We start from the raw sequence: 22,879 nt of genomic DNA on the forward strand, positions 1-22,879 counted from the left end.
TTTATTGTTTAATACTTTAAAGCTGCTTGCTTTAATATGATCTATTTTATAACGATCTATTATATAACGTATCAATAGTTAGATCTATTCTATAATAAACGTAACATGACTTTACTGGAGTGCTGAATTGCAGAGCTGGTGCAGACATCCAGATCGCGATGATCAGATGCTTTCTTAACCGCTGTGTTCTCATCGCTGTCATTTTTGTTGTTTATTTTGTTGTTGAAAGGAAAGCGCACAGCACATATTAACATAGTCATCTAAACACCAACAGTATACCGCTGGTCACATATTTCGAACTTCTTTTTACCACAAATTGAAGAGCGAAAAAACTTTGCCGTGAGTATATCGGGGCCTTTAGTAATCTGTTGTTGCTATGTCCAAGAAATGCTGCTTTTTCCACCCCAAATCTAAAGCCCCTTTTTCGGCTTTTCTAAGGTAGACAAACTTAGGGAACAGTGGTTAAAATAATTTTTTATCACCGTTCCTGAACAGTACAACCCCATTTATATGTGTGCTACACACACAACATTGCATATATAAGTATAAAAGTATAAGATAATTACTAAATAAAACGTACCACTGTGAAACCTCCTGTTTAAGTCGTGCTTGCAAAGGTGGTTCTGGTCGATCCGCTTGTCCTTCTACATTTTCTTTATCTGACTTGAGCTCGAATTGATAAGGCAAAGCAAACAGCATTGTTAGTGTTTACACATGAGAAGCTAAAACTAGTGCCCATGGTGTAAGGGGTGTGACATTTCCAAAACATGCTCGAAGTGGTGACCAATCACAGCACACTGGTCCACTCGACCAATCGGACATTGCCAATCGGAGGACATTGCTCTTTTCAGAGGGAGGGGCTTCATATAGACAGGAACTGAACAGAGCATTACTGACAGAGTGGGATAGAGCCCACAAATAAAATCAAGACTGTAAAAGGGCATCATTTTAAAGAATTGTCATTTCCAGATATGAGATTTTCTTTTTAAAAGTGTTGAAGATTTTTTACAGTAAATAAATATTTGTTTCTATAATGCTCAGCACTAAAATATTTAATTGGCTGGAAATTAGTCTTTGTGAGTGCAGTCTTTATAAATGAATGATAATAAAATAAATTATTATCCAGTAATGTTAAGTCAACATTTTTTAATTGGAATTGGTCAAAAGGTGTGGAAGAGTGTAATTTTATACAATATTATAGTTTTTATTAATATTTTGATCATTTGTCATTTTATTAGCTATTTTTCTATATAGCTTCATTTTTATTTCAGGTTTAATAATTTTAGCACTTCAGGTGCATTTTTCATTAGTATTTAAATTATATTTCAGCTTTACATTTTTTTTTATAAATTTAGTTTTGTTTTTAGTTAACAACAAGAAGACTGTTGTGCAAACCATGAAATAATGTTCTTTTAATCGAAGTTGATTTACTAATGACTTGTTCTGTCTTTGTTTTTTAGGATGAATCTTTGAGATTTCGTTGCAGCTTTCGTGCCACTGTGGTCCATAAACATTTATTGGTAATGTTTTCTTAAACTTTTTTTTTTTTTTTGCAATAAATGCATAAATCAGATAAACATTTTGATCATAGCTATATCTTTGTGGAGCACCTTGGCATGCCTGCTTTAAAGAGTGTGAGAACCAGTCCTTAGCTTTGCCTTTGTCTTCTCAAGAACCCACCCTAGCTGTTTTCCCAGCACATTTGCCAAGTCTTTCCCCCTTCAGGGAAGCTTCCAAACTGTACACCTTTGGAGAAGCTTTTGGAAAGCTTTACACACTGTTTACCGTTAGCTTACTGTAAGTGACATCACCCTATGATAATCTGCATGATTGATCTTGCAAACCCTTAGACTTTGGACTTTGATAACCTGGGATTTATTTTATTTGAGGTTAAGGGTCATGCTTGCATACTAATGTGTACAGTAGATGAATGTGTTTTGTTTTGATTAGCTCTGTTTTGTTTTTGACATTGCACATCTGCGTAGGGTTATAAATGAACAATCTGTCTGGGAAAATTGCCAGGAAAATGCATTATTCCTGTAATAATGACAGATTTATGTCTTTATAAATGATGCAAACAGTTAAAGTTTTATTTACATATGAATGTTAAAGTAATGTAGTTAAGGTAGAGCCAATATCCCTGTCATTTATTAAAGAAATGTAATATAATAAATATAGTATAATCTTAATATAGAAATAATTTTTTCTTGTTGAAATATAATTGTTTTATCCTTGAATTTCTATATTCAAATTTTTACACTATTTATGTAGAATTTGCACATTTCATCAATTATCTCCAAATGTGCATTACACATTAAAATTCTTACTGTATATTTCAGTGCTATTCTCTGTTCATATTAATGTATTCAATAAAATGCACTGATTGCCGCATGCATCTCGGTCTTGCAGAGCTCAAGTGCAGGCGAAGTGGAGATGCTGCTGTTTGTGACAGATCCCAGTCTCCAAGCGGAGCCAAACGCAGAGGGAAGCGGGAGAACCGTAGCCGTGTGTCTGAGCCCGTCCTGCCTGATCCGGAGCTCAGTAACACAGGCCCTGGACGCCCTGCAGCAACGGCCCGTTCTGAAGATCAGAGATGCAGTGAAGGAGCATGGTATTTCATCACATAGACTTACAGGAATGCATCACCTGTCTCGTGCACTGCTTTTTTTATTGTGACAAAGTGCAAATTACTTGCTAATTGCTGGTTCGTTCAATCGCAATGATAGTATTAGAACTTTTGGACGGTTAAGATTTCTTTGCATTGACATTTTTTAACGTAATGTGAAAATATTATTTTATAAAGTTTATAAATTATAGTAAATCCTTATATATTTTTATATAATGTATTTATACAGTACGTCATATTAGTATTTATTTAGATAAGTAATTAAATTATTTATAATAAATACAAAACAAATCATATTGAAATTTGTGCTTAATTGTAAATAATGTCACAAAATCTTAAAGGTAAAAAAAAAAAAGGCTTCATTTGGTTTATTTATTTTTTTAGTGTGGTTGAAATATGACCTGGACATGTTTTCATGAGATTTTAATGCATGAAAAGTTCAGTTTGTCGTTTTTTTAAGGAAAAGTTCAGCACTTCTGAATGGAAGCCATTCAAGCAGAAAATCTCTCTGGTTCTGCTGCTTCATATCTCAACTATTTCGAGATTTAGAGGTTTCTTACATGAATATTCATGTTGCATGTACAGGTGAAACTCGAAAAATTTGAATATCGTGCAAAAGTTCATTTATTTCAATAATTCAACTTAAAAGGTGAAACTAATATATTATGTAGACTCATTACATGTAATATAAGATATTTCACGCCTTTATTTGTTATAATTTTGATGGTTGTGGCTTCAAAAATTCAAAATTAGTATATTGTGAAAAGGTTTTCATAAGCTGTAAGCCATAATCATCAAAATTATAACAAATAAAGGCTTGAAATATCTCACTTTGCATGCAATGAGTCAATATAATATATTAGTTTCACCTTTTAATTACTGAATTACTGAAATAAATGAACTTTTGCACGATATTCAAATGTTTCGAGTTTCACCTGTATAGAACGTTCTGTGACATTAATTATGCTACTGCTCCTTTCAAAGGTCAGATATTCTGCTGGGATCAGACAGTAATCCAACTGGAACCAGAGGACCCGTCTTTCTCCATACCACAGCCCATAATACTGGATCACCTGGGTCCAGAAACCCTCCCATACTCTCTCTGCTCTGTCACAGGTTGGTATATTCCCCCCATAGCCTCCCCTGTTTTTGAGGAGTTGGTGCGGTCCACCCTGACAGAACCAGATCTCCGGGGGATACAACATGTTTGTCCATTTAAACGAAACCAGTTGTTTGTTGGCTCAGGCTTTGTTCTTGATGCTTTGTTAGGGACCTTCTTGTGGTTTGTCATGTGCTTTTCCTTTTTAAAGCTCTTTCTCCCCCACATTGAAGGAAAGTTGTCTTTCTGCCCGGTTTTGAGATATAAAAAGTCTCATTTTGTGCTCTGTTCATTCTCGTATGTTATTTTAACTCATGCAAAGTGATGCAATCTCACTGTATTGTTTTTCATTCTGTAAATGATCCCCAATTATGGATAATTTTCGCTAATAACTTGTTTCACCACTTTTCCAAATGCAGAATAAGCGTAATCACTAAAACCAATATGTTATGTTATGTTATGTTATGTTATGTTATGTTATGTTATGTTATGTTAAATGTTATGTTATGTTATGTTATGTTATGTTATGTTATGTTATGTTATGTTATGTTATGTTATGTTATGTTATGTTGTGCCTGCTCTCACAGGTTTCATGCAGGCATTATGTTCAGGTTGTTCAATGTTCTGTTGAAGAATACAAATGTGATATTTGACACTCCATGTTAGACTTTGAATCTCTTTCACCCTGTAGATAAGACAAATCATCTGACTCGAAAGTGTAACTAGCACAAATAATCTTCTGCTGTGGTCAGCAACTTCAGCTTCTGGCCGTGTGCCGGAGGATTCTCCGGAGAGCAGAGGTTCACGCAGGGGTCTTATCACTCTGCCTGTTGTGTATTATCTAACATGTGTGCTGCGTGTTACTGCTTGTATGATGTTATTTGTCAGAAAATGTCCTACATTTGAAAGTTCTCAGAAGTTTGAAGAAACAAACTATTTGATTGTGTGTCCTTTGGGTGTCCTATTTCACAGTAGTATTGGCTTCGAGGTTAAATCAGAAGTGTACAAATAGCCGTAATTAGATCGTTTACACAGTAAGTACGGTAGTAAAAAATAACAGTATGGGCTAAATTATAAGTAGAAAATGGAAACTAGTAAACTATTTATTATTACATATAACTGTTAGATACTAACACAATGCATGGTTTATCCTGCAATCATCCAGCAAAGTTGTAATGAATGTGTGATTTGCATATGTTAATGTGCAGGTGTGATCGTTGCAGTGGACGAAAGCACAGCGTTCTCCTGGCCCGCCTGCAGCCGGTGTGAGAGCTGCCGTTTAGAGACTCGAGAAACACAGTAAGTCCAAAGTTCTGTGCTAGACTGGTTCTAAGTCCAAACCAGTGAACTTTAAAGACATGAAACAATCCTAAGTGATCGTCAACCTACAGTGGTATGGATAAGATAGGGATATGCGGACAGATTAAAGTTCAATCTACACTCTTAGAAATAAAGCTTCTTTACTGGTATCTACAGTTCCATAAAGAACATGTAAGAAGATCCATAGAACCTTTCCATTACACAAAAGGTTCTTTAGATTAGTGAGATGTTGTTCACAATAAGAAAGTTATTTTAAGAACTGTTCTCTTAAAGTGTTAAGCACTGTAAGGAAAAACTTTAATACCAATGTTGTGTAGAAATGCCTACAGACATCTTTACTGCAGCGTCACAGCTGCAAATTCTTGTGTCATTAATAAAATGTTGTTTGTCCAGCTCATTAAAAAAGTGTTTATTGAATCCCAAATGCTTTCTTTACTAAGTTAGGAAATTGAGTTTTCCAAAAGTGCATTAGGGGACATGTTTGGGGCATTTTATTTAGTTCCCGAAGCCACAAAAAACACTTATGATGTAGTTTGACATGACCATTTGTCTTCCTTCTCTTTGACCCTTAAGATTAAAGTCGTAATGAAACGGAAGTTGCGAGTCTTTTATTCCATATATCCATATATATATATATATATATAAACGTAGGGCAGGACCTGATTTTGCCCATGTGGAATTGATTGGCTGGTTGTGGTTTGCTATTGGTGGATCTCATGTGAGTGACAGGTTGCCCCGCCCTCACGCATTAGTAAACGCATCATTAGAGAAAAGCGATGTCGCTGCAAGAGGGAGAGGAAGTTTTTTTGATTAGAGATTATCAGGCACATGAATTAAATTGTGCACGGATAGATAATTTATGATAAATACTGCAATATTCCATAAGCATAACTTTGATTTGATGGTGATTTTAAACACGTTTCTCATAGTGTGTTTTTACAACTTCTGTATTTAAATGAGCTCTATTATGATTGGTTGTAATTGTCTAATTTATGTGCATGTGAAGTATCTCGTCAAGTCCCATACATTAAATGTCTCCGAAACATGTCAGATTATGGAAGTAAAACAGGATGTGGACTTCGTGGAATGGCGGATGCATGTGTTCGTCTTATACGGTCCATAAGGTTGTTGACCTGTGTCTGTTCAGAGTTAATGTGTAAGATGCCTCCATTACTTTGAGTTTAATCACAACCCACTTGCACGGCTAAATTGTTTTCACATTCCAGTGTAATAGTAAAGCCGAAGTGATGAATCATGGTGCCTTCGAGCCCTCAAACTGGAAAAAACTCAAACATTTGAAGGACAAACTACGATAAAAGTTGCATCTGTGTTGGTGTGCTGGTTTCTAGGGAAGGATTCCTCTGTTTAGTATGTGGAGCAGTGATGGATGAAGCGACCATAAAGATGCAGCTGGAGGTGTTTCTGAGCTGCTCCTCACTGAGCCACGGTACTGTCAAAGTCAAGGTGAGATGCTTTCACCTGCTTTATGTAGAAAAAAACACCTATTCACATAGTGGGAATAAATATTGCATTTACATGAGAATGAGATTTTCACGTTACGCGTTAGTAATGGGAATGGGGTTTTGATTATCTTGAAAATTAGGTTAAAAAAATAATCAGTAGTGTATTTTATGTCAAATATTCTTCTTCTCTTTTTGCCGCCGACCTCTTCAAGATAAGTTTCGTGAGATTCTAATTTTACTCGCCTTGAAAACACACTCCAAGACGCCTGTATCTACATCTCAAACTGCGTTAGAAGGATGAACGCAAACACTCAGGGAAGTGAAGCTAGCATGATTTAATCACTCGTGCAGTAACTAGTGTGTCATCGAGAGTTTATCTTCATTCCGTTTTATTTCCTGGAAATTTCAGCGATAGCGGAGGGCCGCAGATTATGGAACAGATTTAACAAGATACCTCTCGTATGTTATCAGAAATGTGTTTCACACCCACTGGAAGAAACTTATGAAGCATACTACTATTTTGGACCACTGAGTAACTGATGCATGAAATGGAAAGTTGATATATTCTGCTCTTAAATGTCAGATTGCTTTTTTTATTGTTATTTTCACTTGTTTCTTCAAGAAGCACCAAGACTGATTCACTTAATACTACGCTATTTTTAATGCGTTTGATTGATACAACTATCCTTGTGTAAAAGAAGCAGTGCATTTACATACATAAAGCCTTTGGATTATCTTGTCAAACGAGGGCTGTCAAGTGCAAATGTAAAAAAAAATTGGGCAAATTTTTTTTTCTGATTTGAAGAGGTCAGACAGGGTTGATTTCCTCAGTCTAAATGATTTCCGCCGGTGTCTGTAGGTTAACAGAAAATATTAATGTTTCATACAGTATTCCTGCCACATTGTGTGAATCAAATGATGATATTAATGCATTCATGTGCATGTTTCAGTTGCAGCAAAAGACCATTAATTCTCTCTTGAACTCCACAAGGTGTCCTGAGGTAAGGTTCTGGCCTAGACAGAAGTCGCTCTGTTTCTGTTTTGAATTGAGAGTTAATAGTTTGTTTTGTGTGATCTGTTTGTTTGACAGGGTTACAGTGTGGAAAATGTTCTTGGGTCGGAGATCGGTCCTCTCAGCACCTTCGTCCATGTGGTGAACAGAAGTCACACGGTTTGGATGGGTTTGGAGGAGTTATCCTTTGACCTGCGCTGACTAGCACACTCATCTGTTAATATTGTGTCTTGCCTTACTTCCAAGTGTATGTAAATAAACAAAAGGGGAAAAAGGGCATAGTGCCAGAATAACTCTAGCACCTGAACCAAATTACTTTTTGAACGATCAATCTGGACCCTGTAGTTTTGAAACCACAATCTAATTAATATTCGTATGAAAGATGTACACCCAGTATAAGCTGATAAAATACATTTGTTGTTGTCAATCAATTGCCAAAAGTTGCTTCCAGGCACATTATGGTGGTTTAAGTTAAATTATTTGTACAAAAAAGAAAGTTTAAACGAGCTCTGATCTGCCTTATCGATGTATTGCTCTCTATGACAGTTGAATACCTACATTCACTATAAATAAAGTGTTATGCCTCCAAATAACTGAAGTCATTTTTATTAAAGATCAACCTTTTTTTTCTTCACAACCATTTCAATAGATCATTTTTAACTGTCTGATAACTGATTATTTTGACTGTTCCTACTTCTTGACTCACTGATAATCAATACACTACAACAATGCTCTATGGACATTTGTATTATGGTTAATGATTATTATTATTTATGCCAGTGAATTGATTCTAAAGTGGTCACATTAATGAATCTAGGGCCGTGTCTAACTGTAAACTAGTATAAAATGCTACACCTTTCCCACTCGACAACATGACTTTAAAAAAAAGAACATTTATAGATATTGTAAGCAATAAATACATTAAGAATGCTTCACCTGTGAATACCATTGTTTTTTATGTAAATTTCTGTTAAATTCATCAAGCACTTAAACGTTGACCTTTGTGATGGTTGTAGCCCTTTTTTACCAACTTTAAAAAAAAAAAGCAGAAACAGCAGCTTCTAAATTTGCCTTTGATGTCTGACAGCCTATATGTTGTAGAACAAAACATGAATGTGTCTCTCTAATGTTTACAGCAAACATTACTTTATCCAAAATCGCTATTCCTTAAACCCCATATGACAAATCGTTGAACTGATTGACAGCTGGACCTTTCAAAGGACCACGCCCCCTCAGACCCACCCCCGTCAAACATGCGCGTTCACATGGATCTTTTTGAAATTTGACGTCGTTTTATTATACATTTGTACACACTGTACAATTTCAAACATGCTCTGGCATTAATACGAAGTTTTGGGGAATTATAAAACAAGTACCATAAAAACATATATGAAGCTTTTTTCTGTAATAATTTAGAATACAAAAACATTCACAAAAATAATCACGACACCGTGCGGTGCCAAAGTCCATCATCCAATGCGTAACTTAATGCACGTCTGCTACAGAAGAACATAGTAATTCAAGTTCACTGAGGTATGTTTTGGCAGGTTTTCTGACGCGCGTCACCGACTGTCAACAGCCGCGCGTGCCGCCGTCCCAAACGAAAGTTCGGGTCTCTGTTTGAAGAAGTTTCTGAGGCTGCCTAGTTCTCGCGACAGCTGATCGATCGTTTTGTGCAGGCGTTCGTTCTCCACGTTCAGCTCCAGCATCTTATGCTGCATCTCCATGTTGCGCTGCTTCGCCTTGTCCCTGCTTTTACGCACGGCGATGTTGTTCCTCTCGCGCCGCTGCCGATACTCATTGCTGTGTCTGTCGACATTCTTTTTGCCCTTTTCCTTCCCCGGCCTCCTGTGGCTAACGGGTTCTGGCTCAGGTGTGGTGGGAGGTGTGGGTTGTCCCGTGTGCATGAGCCTCACGGACGTCTGCGCGCACGTCTCGATCTGAGATGGTAAGGATGAGGATTGGTCGCTGTCGCTCCAGTCCGACTCCCTCTTGATCGGTGCGCAAAACGCGCCCTTGCCAAACCCCCCGTCCTGCTGCTGGAGCCTCTCCGAGCTCTTTTGCGCAAAGCCACCGATGCTCTGCGTGTAAAAGTCAGGCTTTTCTTGCTTCATGGTGTTGTTGAACAAGTCTGCAAAGAGCTCGTCGTTGCAGATCTCCAGCGGGACCGTGGACATGGACTCGATGTAGGTGCTGAAGTCGATCGCGCTCTCATCGTCGTAGATGGCAGGAGCATTGCTGAGCTCCATCATGTTGCTGCTGCTGCTGTTGTTGTTATTATTGTCCTGGGACATGCCATGCTCGCCCCCGGGTTTTGCATCCCCTGGCATCACTTTATTATCATAGAAATTGGCAGGCTCCATGGCCCAGCTCATGTTGCATGGTGGCGTTACGCACTGCGAGTCCAGGTTGTATATGTCAGACATGGACGTAGCGAAACTCACTCAGATGGTACCAAAATCACAGATCCCTTCCGAGTCAGTTTGGAAAAGCAGTTTAAAAAACCCAAAAGTGTCTCGAGCAATCACACCCTGTTTCGCGCACCCAGCGCGTATCTCCAAAAGTCTGGCTGTCTCGCGCACAGGTGTTAAAGTCCTCGTAGCTCTCTATCGAAACTCTCCCGTCCCCGTGCATAAGTACTAGCGCGCGGCTTGCGTCACAGCATCAACGCCCCCTTCCAGAAGCCAGTGAATGTCCAGAGGCCGTCACGTGTTCCGCCCGGGCTCCTATTTGAGGAGAGTCGGGTGTGCATGAACGCCTACCAGCACACGAGAAGAGACACTTCAAGAACTGTCAGAACTTGGTGTTGTGGCAGGACATGTTTCAATGCGTATGCATGTGTGGAAGAGAAAGTCATTTAATGCGCAACTACCAACATACATGTATAAATACGACTAAACAAAAAATGAAAAACGAACTTTAAAAACTTTGTTGCAGGACATGTTTGAATGCGTATGTAACTTATGTGTACAAAGAAGGATCGGTGAGAGAAAACTAATTTAATGCGCCATTACCTAAATAAATAAATAATCAAAACGATTTTTGGTTTATTATTATTGTTAGTAAGTTATTTAAGTTTATTTCGGTCAACTTCAAAAGAAAAACTATTTACAAGCAAACATAGTTAACGAAATCTGTATTGTTATTATGATCTGTAGTAGTAGTGTCTGATGTGAGCTGTTGAACTACAACTGTTCTTTTCATCTGGGTGTTTATTTAGTTTTAGAAGCACATTGAACGTATAAATTCAGTACAAAAAGAATATTACAAAATACAACAAAGGAACAAGAGTCCGATTAAAGCAAAGGGAATCAAAAGAAAATCGTTTTCTAAGGGACGTCCAGTTGTTGTTCTACATACTACAAATCACATACTAGTACATTTGGCTCACTGAGGCACTTTATCTTGTCAACCACATAGACATCTAGTGGATGTCAGAGGAATTACTTCTATTTACTCTGTGTTGATGTTCTTTCCCGCGAAAACGTCGGACTGTACCAAACAGTTGATGGGATTCGTTTATGTCACCCATTCTAGAATTGTCAGTCTGCTATTGAGAACGTTTGAAAAAGAGTTTACTTTCATTTTAAACTTATGTAATTGAAACTTTATTGCGTAATCTAAGAAATAACTATTTTTATATTATTTATGTACCCACGTAGCGCACGTCTCCCCCTCTGGACTGATAGTGAGGAGCCTATTCTTGGTTGGTCAAAATTTCCCCGCGAAATTTACGTCACAGACAGTTTCGCGCCACCATTCACGTCGGAAGGGAAACAGTGCGAACGGTAAGTGTTATGTTGTGTTATAAACTAACCGTATTTCCAAAAAGAAAACGTAATCACGAGGACCTGAAAAAGATCTTGATCAACCGGGCGTTAACATAGTGTGTTATGGTGTAAAATAATGGTTATTTGGTATTCTAGTTTAAAGACTCGGTAATGCCATTGTATGAGTGGCAGCGTGCTCTTGCTGTTCGCATTCACTGATACACAGTTACTATTCATCCTTCTTAATAAAACCCACATATTCATTTCCCAGATCATGTGTTTACATAATTAATCTTCGTTATGTTCTTTTGTGTTGATTTGCACGTATTTTAAATATGAAGTCTGTGGTTTATTCCCTGTGAATCTCATGCAAACATTAGAATTATTTTAGAATCTGTTGGCAAAATGAGTGTTGATCATTTGTTTCTATTCTTTTTTTTTCTTTTTTTTTGTGATGCATTGACATTTTACCATCACATTTTAGCCATCACAGTGATGTGATAATAATCTAATTTATTTCCTTTTGGGGAAAAAATCATAGGCCTGTTGTCAATACAGAAATATTGAGAGTTTATAATAACTATTGAAGTCATATATATCTTTTATATGCTAAACTGTATTTTAAGGTGTCATTGTTACACTGCAATTATATATTTAAGTACTGAGTAATATTAATAAACAACATGTACGAACTGTGGGCTTAGAATTAGGTTTGGTTTAGGGTTAGTTGCATGTAATTATGCATAATTTACTGTTATTACAATAGTAAGTTCATGCAACAAGGACACTGTAAAATAAAGTGTTACCTAAACATGCAACTATTAGAATTGAACTGAAATTAAGTTTAAATTATATTGTAATGTTTAATGATTCAAATAGTTTAGAAATCATTTAAATGAATTTAGTTCCAGTTCACTAATTTTGAGTTTTAACTTTTCAGTTTTGAGTCAAGATGTCTTCCCCATCATCCCAGAGCCGTAAGAGAGACCCTCCGACCCGTGAGTCCACACACCATTCACTATATGCTGGCATGCATGTGGTTTTTAATCCTCAGTATTTTCTCATCAGGTTTGTCTTTGACAGTTGCTAACCAGGTTTGTGTGTTTGCAGCCGCGAGCGAGGACCCGCTCTCCCCGCCGTCTCAGCGCTCCAGAGCCCATGACACGTCCACCGAGCTTCAGCCCATGCCCACATCTCCAGCCATGGACAACTCGCTGTTCTCCAGCCCTATGGCTCCACGCTCTGGTACGACTCTAACTCAACATCATATTTGCATTGAAATGAATTGGTCATGTATTTGAATTGGGGGAAGGTCTCTATACATCAGGGTTTGTTTCATCCAGTCCTGCAGAGTGAGATCGACGCCAGTTCTCCGCTGATGTACGGCACGCCCAGCTCCAGGGTGGAAGGAACGCCCCGCAGCGGCATACGCGGGACACCGGCCCGGCAGCGGCCCGACCTGGGATCTGTGCGGAAAGCTCCGCAGGTCGACATGCACTCGGAGCCGGTGAGGGAAAGTCTAGTTTTAGAGTTGTTGAATCTTTTCATTTTTGACTCCCTGGGTTTGTTTTTAATAAATGTAATTTGTTAAAGGGATAGTTAACCCAAAAATGAAAATTTTGTCTCACCCTCAAGTTGTTCCAAACCTGTGTGAGTTTTAGTCTTCTTTTGTAGGAAATAGTTGGAAAAGTATTTTTCTCAAATAGTTGAAGAGATTCACCCCTTCCATGTAAAGCGCTTTGAGTGCCGAGAAAAGCACTATATAAATGTAATGAATTATTTTTTAATTATTATTAACATTTTTCAAAATATATTTTTGGGTTAACAGATATAAACTCATATATATATATATATTTGTGGTATTATAAGTGTTAATATTTTACTGTGTATGGACTTAATTTTGTGGTTTGTTCATGTGCTTCAATCAGGCTGTGGTCAAAGACAAAAACTTTTTCCCATTCAATATGACTCTACGAACATAAAAATAACGGTGGTTGGTATTATTAAAATTTATAATTTTATTATTTCAGTTCTAAAAATTCAACAAATTAAAAAAATTAATATATATATATATATATATATAAATAAATATAGCTGCAAGCAGCGATTACGGGCCCAAGCCGGTGGCACCGCCACCCTGGTGCCTTTAGTTACACTAAAGGCACCGGGCTGGCGCTGCCACCGGCTTGGGCCCTCCATCGCTGCTTGCAGCTATATTTATTTATATATATATATATATATATATATATATATATATATATATATATATATATATATATATATATATATATATATAAAGCCGCCACCCCGTTGCCTTTCGGGTTCCTGTGCACGACGGGCAATAACGTAACCCCGCTTTGACTGTCGAGAAGAAGTCTGCTTTAGAGCTTGTATCATTGTGAGTCTTTCTGCTCCCCTCCAAACACACACAGAAAAGGGGGGGGGGGGGGGCTGTCTGTGTGTGTGCCCTCCCCCCCCCCCCCCCCCCACACACACAGAGAGAGAATGGCAGGGGGAACTCTGTCAGAGAGAGACAAAACCATATTCAAACCAAAATATCTGACTTCCTGTTGGTCGGAGCTTATGACTGTAAATGAGAGAGTTGTCCGGATCGATAAGCATAATATACAGACCGAGTTTTGTGACTGTAGGTAAAAATAACCCCCCCACTTTAGTCAAAAGTATCTTGAAAGTAACACACTTCCTGCTGCCAGTTGGTGGCGCTATAACTTTGACTCACAATAGTCACATCCATGTGATAGCCCTCTTACAACAAACACACTGCTGAAGTTTCATCAAGATCAATAAATGTATGAAGACGTTATAACACATTGTGTTTTTCTTTTCTCGCCATAACTTCGTTTCCTCGCCACGGCCAAACCGTTCGAGATATCAAATATCCGTCCACAATTTAGCGTCCTCAATGTCTTGACTTCATGCTGACCGAGTTTGGTGAAGATCAAATTAAATTTCTTGGAGGAGTATATAAAATTCCAGGGGCGTGCGTTTTCATACAACCCATAATAGCCGACTTCCTGTTGGGCTGGCGTAAAACTTAGAGCACGAAAGTTGTTCGGCCCGATGAGATCTATATGTGTACCGAGTTTCATACTAATTCATGCAATATTCAGTTTGATATAGGGACCAAGTTCTCGGACCACGTTCAAGGGGGCGCTGTTGAGCCCCCCTGCCACGCCCGGGTACCAGCTTCAGCCCGGCCCTGATGGCCGCAGGTTCTGACCTGTGTGCAAAGTTTCAAGAGTTTTCGAGCACGTTAAGGGCCCCAAAAGTGCCCGAGAAGTCCCACACAGCAGAGAAAGGGTTAAAATAAAGCCCCCCTCCTCTCTCACACACACAGACACTGAGAGAGACTGGCAAAATTCCCATCAAATCACATTCAAACCAAAATATCTGACTTCCTGTTGGTCGGAGCTAATGACTGTAAATTAGAAAGTTGTCCGGCTCGGGGAGAAAAATATAAATACCGATTTTTGTTACTGTAGGTAAAACTAATACCCCATTTTTGACTAAAGGTGGCGCTACTGAGCCCCTTACCACGCCCGTTTCTGAAACTTTGCACAAGTGTACTAGGCAATAAATGTAAAGTGTCTGTCGAGTTTCATGCAATTTCAAGCATGTTAAGAGTCTCAAAAACTTTAAAAAAGAATATTAAAGTTTGATGCGTTGCCATGGCAACAGTATTTAAGATATCAATAATCCTTTCACAGGTCTACATCTGCCGTGTGTTTACATTATACACATAAAGTTTGAAGCAAATCGGGTAAAAATAAGAGGGTGATTTTAAAGCATTTTGAAAGTGACACACTTCCTGCTGCCAGTTGGTGGCGCTATAACTTTGACTCACAATAGTCACATCCATGTGATCGGCCTCTTACAGCGAACACACTGCTGAAGTTTCATCAAGATCAGTTAATGTATGAGAATGTTATAACACACTTCCTGTTTCCAATATTCGCCATAAATTTGTTTCCTCGCCACGGCCAAACCGTTCGAGATATCAAAAATCCCCTGGCAATTTTTCATCCTCCATGTCTTGACTTCATGTAAACCGAGTTTCGTGGCGATTGGTTGAATTTTCTAGGAGGAGTATTTCAAATGCCAGAACATGCGTTTTTAAACTACCCTAAATAGCCGACTTCCTGTTGGGCTGGCGTAAAAAGTAAAAGCACGAAGGATATATGAACCGATGAGATCTATAAGTATATCGATTTTCATATTATTACATGCAAGCGTGTTTGATTTATGGACCAAGTTTTCGGACCCCGTTCCAGGGGGCGCTGTCGAGCCCCCCTGCCACGCCCGGGTACCAGCTTCAGTCCGGCTCTAATGGCCGCGGGTTCTGACCCGTGTGCAAAGTTTCAAGAGTTTTTGAGCACGTTAAGAGACCCAAAAGTGCCCGAATAGTCGTAAGAAAAATAATAATAATAATAATAATAATAATAATAATAATCCGAAGGAAAACAATAGGGCCTTCGCCTTTTCAAGGCTTGGGCCCTAATTATAAAATAAATATATAATTGCAGTAATAGTATTGTACTGAGTCATATTTAAGGTTGAAAAATGCAGCAATTAATTTTTGGCTTATCTTTAACAAACATTTTTTGTTCATTGGAAAAAAAGCTGAAGTAAAATATAAATGAAACTAAAATGATGTTGTCATGGCAAGTAAACAAGTAAATGTTTAATTTGAAGCACTAAAATTGCTAACTGGAAATAAAAACGGAATTAGAAAATTATGCAATAACAAAATTACTTAAAATTTTAAATAAACACTGAAAATATAAAAAATATAACGCTAGTTGAAAATATTCATAAATATGATGGTGTATAGATAGTACACAGTAAATAACTGCAATATCATATATTATGCTAAAATAACACTAATCCATATAAATACAGAACAATCACATCCTTAAAAATCAAAATGTATAATTTGTGTGTGATTTTCAGCCGTCTGGAGACGCAGCGGCTGGCAGTGAACAGGGGACCGGAGCCGCGGGACAGAGGCTGGTGATCTGGGGGACTGATGTCAATGTGGGAACCTGCAAGGAGAAGTTTCAGGTGTGGCTGAAGTCTGAGTAACTACACCAATCCACAGATGACTGACGAAAAGCTGGTCTTGTCCATGGCTAAATGACCTTCTGTTGAGAATCTGTATTGTTTTTTCAGCGTTTCCTTCAGCATTTCACAGACCCCAACTCCAAAGAGGATGAGAATGCTGGTCTGGATCTGAATGAGCCTCTCTATATGCAGAAACTGGATGAGGTGAGAAGTGCAGTGCTTATTAGAAAGGCTCAAAAGGGTTAACAATTGGTCGTAGTTCATGCAAAAATATCCAGTTCTTGTGTAATAATATTGATGATTTGTTTGTGTTCTCAGATCAGTGTTGTTGGAGAGCCGGTATTGAATGTGAACTGCAGTCACATTCAGACTTTTGACGCCGATCTCTACCGTCAGCTGATCTGTTATCCGCAGGTAAGACCAACCGCAGCATCAGGTGAAATCAGCCTAATATATACAAATTGACACTACCGTTCAAAAGATTCGTCCCGGTAATGTCCGTTTGATGCGGAACCTGGTGCATTTTCTGCATTAGTTCAGTTTAGTGAGGCTTCACACCGAAACAATTGGTCCAAGATCACCTGATCCAGGTGGAGAGGTTCGCCTGTGTTAAAAAAACAATCTGGCCCACGAACAGGTTGTTGGTCTGTTTAGAAATGTTGCCTTGTGAAAGTGAACCGAACCAAGAAGAAATTGCAACATTGTAACAATTTAAATCCCTGTTTCGGAACAAAGCAAATATTCTACAGGTCTGAACACGCACTAATATTTATTTATTTTTTAAAGAAATTAGTCATTCTATTCCGCATGGATTCATTAAATTGATCAAAAGTGACAGTGAAGACATTTATATAATGTTACAAAAGATTTCTATTTCAAATAAGTGTTATTTGGACTTTCTATTTATCAAAGAATCCTGAAAAAAATGTGGTTTCCACAAAAATATGAAGCAGCACAACTTTTTTCAACATTGATAGTTCTAATAAATGTTTCTTGAGCAGCAAATCAGCATATTCGAATGATTCCTGAAGAATCATGTGACACTAGACAGGAGTAATGACTGGAGCTTTGCATCACAGGAATAAATATATTCCAAAATATTAAAATAAAAAAACATAAAATTCCACTATCTCAGTTTTTACTGAATTTTTTGATCAAATAAATACAGCCTTGGTGAGCAGAAGATATTTCTTTAAAAACATAACCTCTAGTTTATTACATTGTCTCTTTGACTATTGAAAGTCTTTCACTCTTATCCTTACAGGAAGTCATCCCCACTTTCGATATGGCTGTCAATGAGCTCTTCTTTGACCGTTTCCCAGACTCTGTGTTGGAGCATCAGATCCAGGTGCGTCCCTACAGCGCCGTGAAAACCAGAAACATGCGCGCGCTCAACCCTGAAGGTAAGAACCCCAGCAAGCCGGACGATGTTTACTGATAAATGAGTGCACCCGTCTCATCATCATCATCTCTGGTTTCCGTTCAGACATTGACCAGCTCATCACTATCAGTGGGATGGTGATCCGCACCTCTCAGCTGATCCCTGAGATGCAGGAGGCGTTTTTCCGCTGTCAGGTGTGTGCGTTTAACACGCGTGTGGAGGTGGACCGCGGACGCATCGCTGAACCTGCCGTCTGCCGCAACTGCAACACCACACACAGCTTGGCTCTGGTGCATAACCGCTCGGCCTTTTCCGACAAACAAATGGTGAGTTGTTGGGATTTTAATTGTATTTTTTCATACTAGTGGTCTCCACAAGTATTACATTATAAATGAGACCATGTGACTCAACCTGACCAGTACTGGCAGTCCTGTTTTCATTTATCAACTGAACTAAATAGTGCTGATGAGGTTGTGTTTTTTTGCACATCATATCCTGCTGCTTAAGAAAGGGTTTCTTTTGTAATGGCATTTGTTTACTAGTTGACCAAAACAAAAATTGAGACCAATTATGAAGGCAAGCATTAATATGGACTTTTCTGTTTTTTGTTTTTTTAAATGTATCTGATAGATAAAACTGCAGGAATCTCCAGAGGACATGCCAGCTGGGCAGACGCCACACACCACAGTCGTCTACGCTCACAATGACCTGGTGGACAAAGTGCAACCTGGAGACAGAATAAACATCACTGGTACGTCCTGTTGTCATTTAAATTCGACATGAAATCAAAATTGACCCTATTTACTTTGTTAGCGCATATTACTAGTCTTGTGGTGAACAATTAATCTGTGTAAGTTAATACACAGAAATAAATTGTTTGCAGTGGTAATCTTTAATCTAAATCTGAAAAGTTACTTCCGGTCTGGAATGGCGTTCCTTTTCTGATGACGTCAGTTTGACGGCTTGGGTTGAAAGCGCTTCACCACTCTCCTCAAACCGTCAGTCTGCTATAAGCAGAGATGGAGAGGAGGAGCGCTGAAGTAAAACCCTCTGTTCAATATTCACTTTCACTTGGAAATACGTCACAACACTGGAGAAAAGTCGTTTGCAACTTCAGGTTCATGGGGACTTTATGTGGTGTAATATAACAGTGGTGCTAAAGTGCTTCCTTCTGTTGAACACAATGATATTTTAAAGAATGTTGGCAATGCGTGAGGGTGAGTAAATGACAGCATTTTAATTTTTGGGTGAACTATCCCTTTAATGTTTGTTAGCTGATGAGTAAATTGTGTTTTTGAAAGAAGTCTCTTCTGCTCACCAAGGCTGCATTTATTTGAACCAAAATACAGAAAAAACACTCATTTTGTGAAATTATTACTATTTAAAATAAAGTTTTTCTATTTTAATATACTTCATTTAATTTCTTTGATGCAAAGCTGAATTGTCATCAGCCATTACTCCAGTCGTCAGTGTCACATGATCCTACAGAAATCATTCTAATGATTTAATATGATGATAATATACTGATAATCATTCTAGTGCTCCATGCACTATATATATATATATATATATAGAGAGGGGTTTATTTTTCTTAAATAAAGGTTCAAATGTCTTTAAGTTCAACCAGTCCTTTTGTATTATGAGAGAACTGGTATTTTGTGAAGACTAACCATCATGTCTGTTATTCTCCTCAGGCATTTACAGAGCCGCCCCTATGCGTCTGAACCCACGACAGAGCCAGGTGAAGTCTGTGTACAAAACCCACATCGACGCCATTCACTTCCGCAAGACCGATGAGAAGCGTCTTCACGGAGTGGACGAGGACGGTGACCAGAAACTCTTCACTAAAGACAGAGTCGCCATGCTCAAAGAACTAGCCGCTAAACCGGACGTCTACGAACGCCTGTCCTCTGCCCTGGCGCCCAGCATCTATGAACACGAGGACATCAAGAAAGTACGTTTAATTTTGTGACTGCTTAAGCCTGCCTCGTCTTTTTGTTCCCCTTACGACATGTTTCTCAGGATGTAAGTTGATAGAATGCATTTTTTTCAGGGCATCCTGTTGCAGTTATTTGGCGGGACCCGTAAGGACTTCTCTCAGACGGGCCGCGGGAACTTCCGCGCAGAGATCAACATCCTGCTTTGTGGCGATCCGGGTACCAGTAAATCCCAGCTGCTCCAGTACGTGTTTAACCTGGTTCCTCGCGGGCAGTACACGTCCGGGAAAGGATCCAGTGCCGTCGGCCTCACAGCCTATGTGATGAAGGACCCGGAAACCCGGCAGCTGGTCCTGCAGACCGGAGCGCTCGTGCTCAGTGACAACGGCATCTGCTGCATCGACGAGTTTGATAAGATGAGCGACAGCACGAGATCTGTGCTGCATGAAGTCATGGAGCAGCAAACGCTCTCTATTGCCAAGGTGAGGGCGATGCTTAAACAATACCTTGTGATTGAGTGAAGGATTTTGTTAGGACAGATAATCAAGAAAGTTTTTGTGCGTCATAGGCTGGGATCATTTGCCAGCTTAATGCTCGGACCTCCGTCCTCGCCGCAGCCAATCCGGTGGAGTCTCAGTGGAACCCCAAAAAGACGACCATAGAAAACATCCAGCTGCCTCACACACTTCTGTCCAGGTACAAAATAAAACATAACAGTATTTACAACATGTTATGTATTTCTATCAATTTTCGACAATTGAGTGGGATGTAAGGTAGGGAGAGATGTTTTATCCGTCAAGATAAGATTTGATTGTGAGCTACATTCAAAATCATTTTGCTCACCAACGCTGCATTTATTCGATCAAAAATACAGTAAAAACGCTAAAATTCTGATATTTTTGCAATTAAAAGTCACTTTTATTTTTTAAATGTAATTTATTCCTGTGATCAAAGCTGAATTTTCAGCATCATTACTCCAGTCTTCAGTGTCACATGATCCTTCAGAAATCATTCTGATATGATGATTTGCTGCTCAAGGAACATTTCTTAATATTATCAATGTTGAAACCCCCAGCTTTTTGTAGCCTCATCCAAGTGTTTCTCTGAAAAATCTCTTGTTCTTAGGTTCGATTTGATCTTCCTAATGCTGGACCCTCAGGATGAGGCGTATGACAGACGTCTCGCACACCATCTCGTGTCTCTGTATTATCAGAGTGAAGAGCAGATTGAAGAGGAGCATCTGGACATGGCCGTGCTGAAAGACTACATCGCCTTTGCTCGTACAACTGTGCATCCCCGACTCAACGAGGAAGCTAGTCAGGCCCTTATTGAGGTATATAAACACAATATAGATCAAGGCACCTGCAGTAGTATAGTATTACATGTAATATTTAATGTTTACAATTTTTAATTTTGACCCTTGCAGGCGTATGTGGACATGCGTAAGATCGGCAGCGGTAGAGGTATGGTGTCCGCGTACCCCCGTCAGCTGGAGTCTCTCATCAGACTGTCTGAAGCGCACGCTAAAGTACGTTTCTCAAGCAAAGTCGAAACCATCGACGTGGAGGAAGCCAAGAGACTACACAGAGAGGCCCTGAAACAGTCCGCCACTGATCCCAGGACAGGATTCGTGGATATCTCCATCCTCACCACAGGTACGAGTTTGACAACTGTCTGTTCTGGTCAGGTTGAGTCACATGGTCTCATAATGCTTGTGCAGATATACCTATTTATAGGGCTGTCAAGCGATTCAAATTTGTAATTAATAAATTACACAATGTAATCTAATTAATCGCACGTCAAATTTGGCTGACCAAAAGATGAATTAAGGTTATTATTGTGTTAAATGAGAAAAGGAACAAATAGACATTACAGAAAGTAGCTTTAGAAAAAAAAAAGTTTTTATTTGATTCAACATAAACAGACATGCGTAGGTCTGGGGCGGTAAATGCGTTAATGATTTTAATGTTATTTTTCCCCCATAACTAAGTTAACCAATTTAATTAACAGCTCTAAAAATAATAATTATTGTTATTACGCTTTTTAAGTCTGCATGAAACTGAAGTTGCAATATTCTTTATCATTGTGATGTAAATTGTGAGTAAAAACGGCTTCTGGAATGAGAAAAAAATGTAAAGTGCAAGTTTGCAGTCAGTTGTGGATGATGTTTAGACACGTCATGAAAAGAACACGGCATATAATAATGATGTGCATGGATAAATAATTTATAATTAGCTCTATAAAAAAATAAGAATCGTCCATTTTGATTTCATTGCGACAAATCAGCGCTGTTCCTCAGTTTGACCAATCATCTCTTAACTAGTACCTGTGAATGTCATGCAAATTAGAGAGTCTGATGGTTTTGATTGGTTGTTTCTGTACAGGTATGAGTGCTACAGCACGCAAGCGCAAGGAGGAAGTGGCTCAGGCCCTGAAGAAGCTCATCCAAACAAAGGGCAAAACACCAGCTATGAAGTACCAACAGTTGTTTGATGATCTTCGTGGCCAGTCAGAAGCGGTATGCTTTTTATTATTTTATTAATACTAATAACGTATAAGATAATCCAACTATAAATCTTAACGTAAAATGTTTTCCTCCAATTTCAGGCCATTACTAAGGACATGTTTGATGAGGCCCTCAGAGCACTTGCTGATGAAGATTATCTGACCGTCACAGGAAAGACTGTCCGGCTTCTGTGAATGCTTACTATGCCTGGCTGCTGCTTCCTCTTTTGTTACTTGCTTTATCCTATTTTCTTTTTCTATAGAGCAATTATTGTTAATAGTCATATGTATGGAGCCTTTCTGGATGCAATAAATGAATTCTGTTGTTCAAGAGAAGATTTTGTAAACAGTGTGGTTTATGGCTGTTATTTACATAAACATGCAAAGCATGAATTCACTGACCTAAATCAGTCGCTGACTTTCCACTGTCGCTGACTTTCCACTGGTGTTTATAAAGTTAAAACCGCAAAATCTAAACGGCTTGCAGTGTATAGTGAGACAAATAGACATTATAAAAACACTTTAGTTAACTATATAGTCTCACACTGGAAGTCAAGCATTGAATAGTTTTCATGAGATATCAAATATAGCTGGATTATTTATACAATGGCAATAAAATTAACCGGATGCCTAGCAGGATGAAAATAAATGGTGTCAAATTGGTTAATATAACCATATTATGAA

General features: G+C 38.6%; 3 protein-coding genes across 4 annotated transcripts in view; 2 read left to right on the plus strand and 1 right to left on the minus strand.

Moving 5' to 3' along the window:
* Window positions 1-8,113, plus strand: part of LOC306992678 (DNA repair-scaffolding protein-like) — a gene marked incomplete at its 5' end in the record, with an annotated part of 24,526 nt that extends 16,413 nt beyond the window's left edge. The window contains 7 exons of the mRNA XM_079601804.1: window positions 1,461-1,520; window positions 2,410-2,611; window positions 3,611-3,742; window positions 4,934-5,024; window positions 6,395-6,509; window positions 7,459-7,509; window positions 7,599-8,113. Coding sequence (XP_079457930.1) covers window positions 1,461-1,520; window positions 2,410-2,611; window positions 3,611-3,742; window positions 4,934-5,024; window positions 6,395-6,509; window positions 7,459-7,509; window positions 7,599-7,721 — 774 coding nt within the window. The 3' untranslated portion in view covers window positions 7,722-8,113. The remainder of the gene's footprint in view (window positions 1-1,460; window positions 1,521-2,409; window positions 2,612-3,610; window positions 3,743-4,933; window positions 5,025-6,394; window positions 6,510-7,458; window positions 7,510-7,598) is intronic.
* A 447-nt stretch (window positions 8,114-8,560) lies between these two features.
* Window positions 8,561-10,347, minus strand: cebpd (CCAAT enhancer binding protein delta). The gene has a single exon (XM_079601921.1). It carries the CDS (start codon window positions 9,944-9,946, stop codon window positions 9,083-9,085), a length of 864 nt encoding a protein of 287 aa, XP_079458047.1. The 5' UTR covers window positions 9,947-10,347; the 3' UTR covers window positions 8,561-9,082.
* Window positions 10,348-10,954: 607 nt separating this feature from the next.
* Window positions 10,955-22,531, plus strand: mcm4 (minichromosome maintenance complex component 4). Of its 2 annotated transcripts, XM_079602525.1 has the most exons (18): window positions 10,955-11,061; window positions 11,183-11,308; window positions 12,231-12,288; window positions 12,401-12,535; window positions 12,634-12,797; window positions 16,262-16,372; window positions 16,481-16,576; window positions 16,691-16,786; window positions 17,637-17,775; window positions 17,859-18,079; window positions 18,384-18,504; window positions 19,448-19,707; window positions 19,807-20,172; window positions 20,259-20,386; window positions 20,816-21,023; window positions 21,117-21,345; window positions 22,075-22,208; window positions 22,298-22,531. In XM_079602525.1, the coding sequence occupies exons 3-18, from the start codon at window positions 12,243-12,245 to the stop codon at window positions 22,388-22,390; spliced, it is 2,547 nt and encodes an 848-aa protein (XP_079458651.1). In that variant the 5' UTR covers window positions 10,955-11,061; window positions 11,183-11,308; window positions 12,231-12,242; the 3' UTR covers window positions 22,391-22,531. The 2 variants fall into 2 exon arrangements, with proteins under 2 accessions (XP_079458651.1, XP_079458650.1); XM_079602524.1 differs by having other exon boundaries at window positions 11,002-11,308.
* The last annotated feature ends 348 nt before the right edge of the window (window positions 22,532-22,879 follow it).

Source organism: Phoxinus phoxinus (genome assembly GCF_949152265.1).
Source record: "Phoxinus phoxinus genome assembly, chromosome: 24".
Taxonomy (NCBI): domain Eukaryota; kingdom Metazoa; phylum Chordata; class Actinopteri; order Cypriniformes; family Leuciscidae; genus Phoxinus; species Phoxinus phoxinus.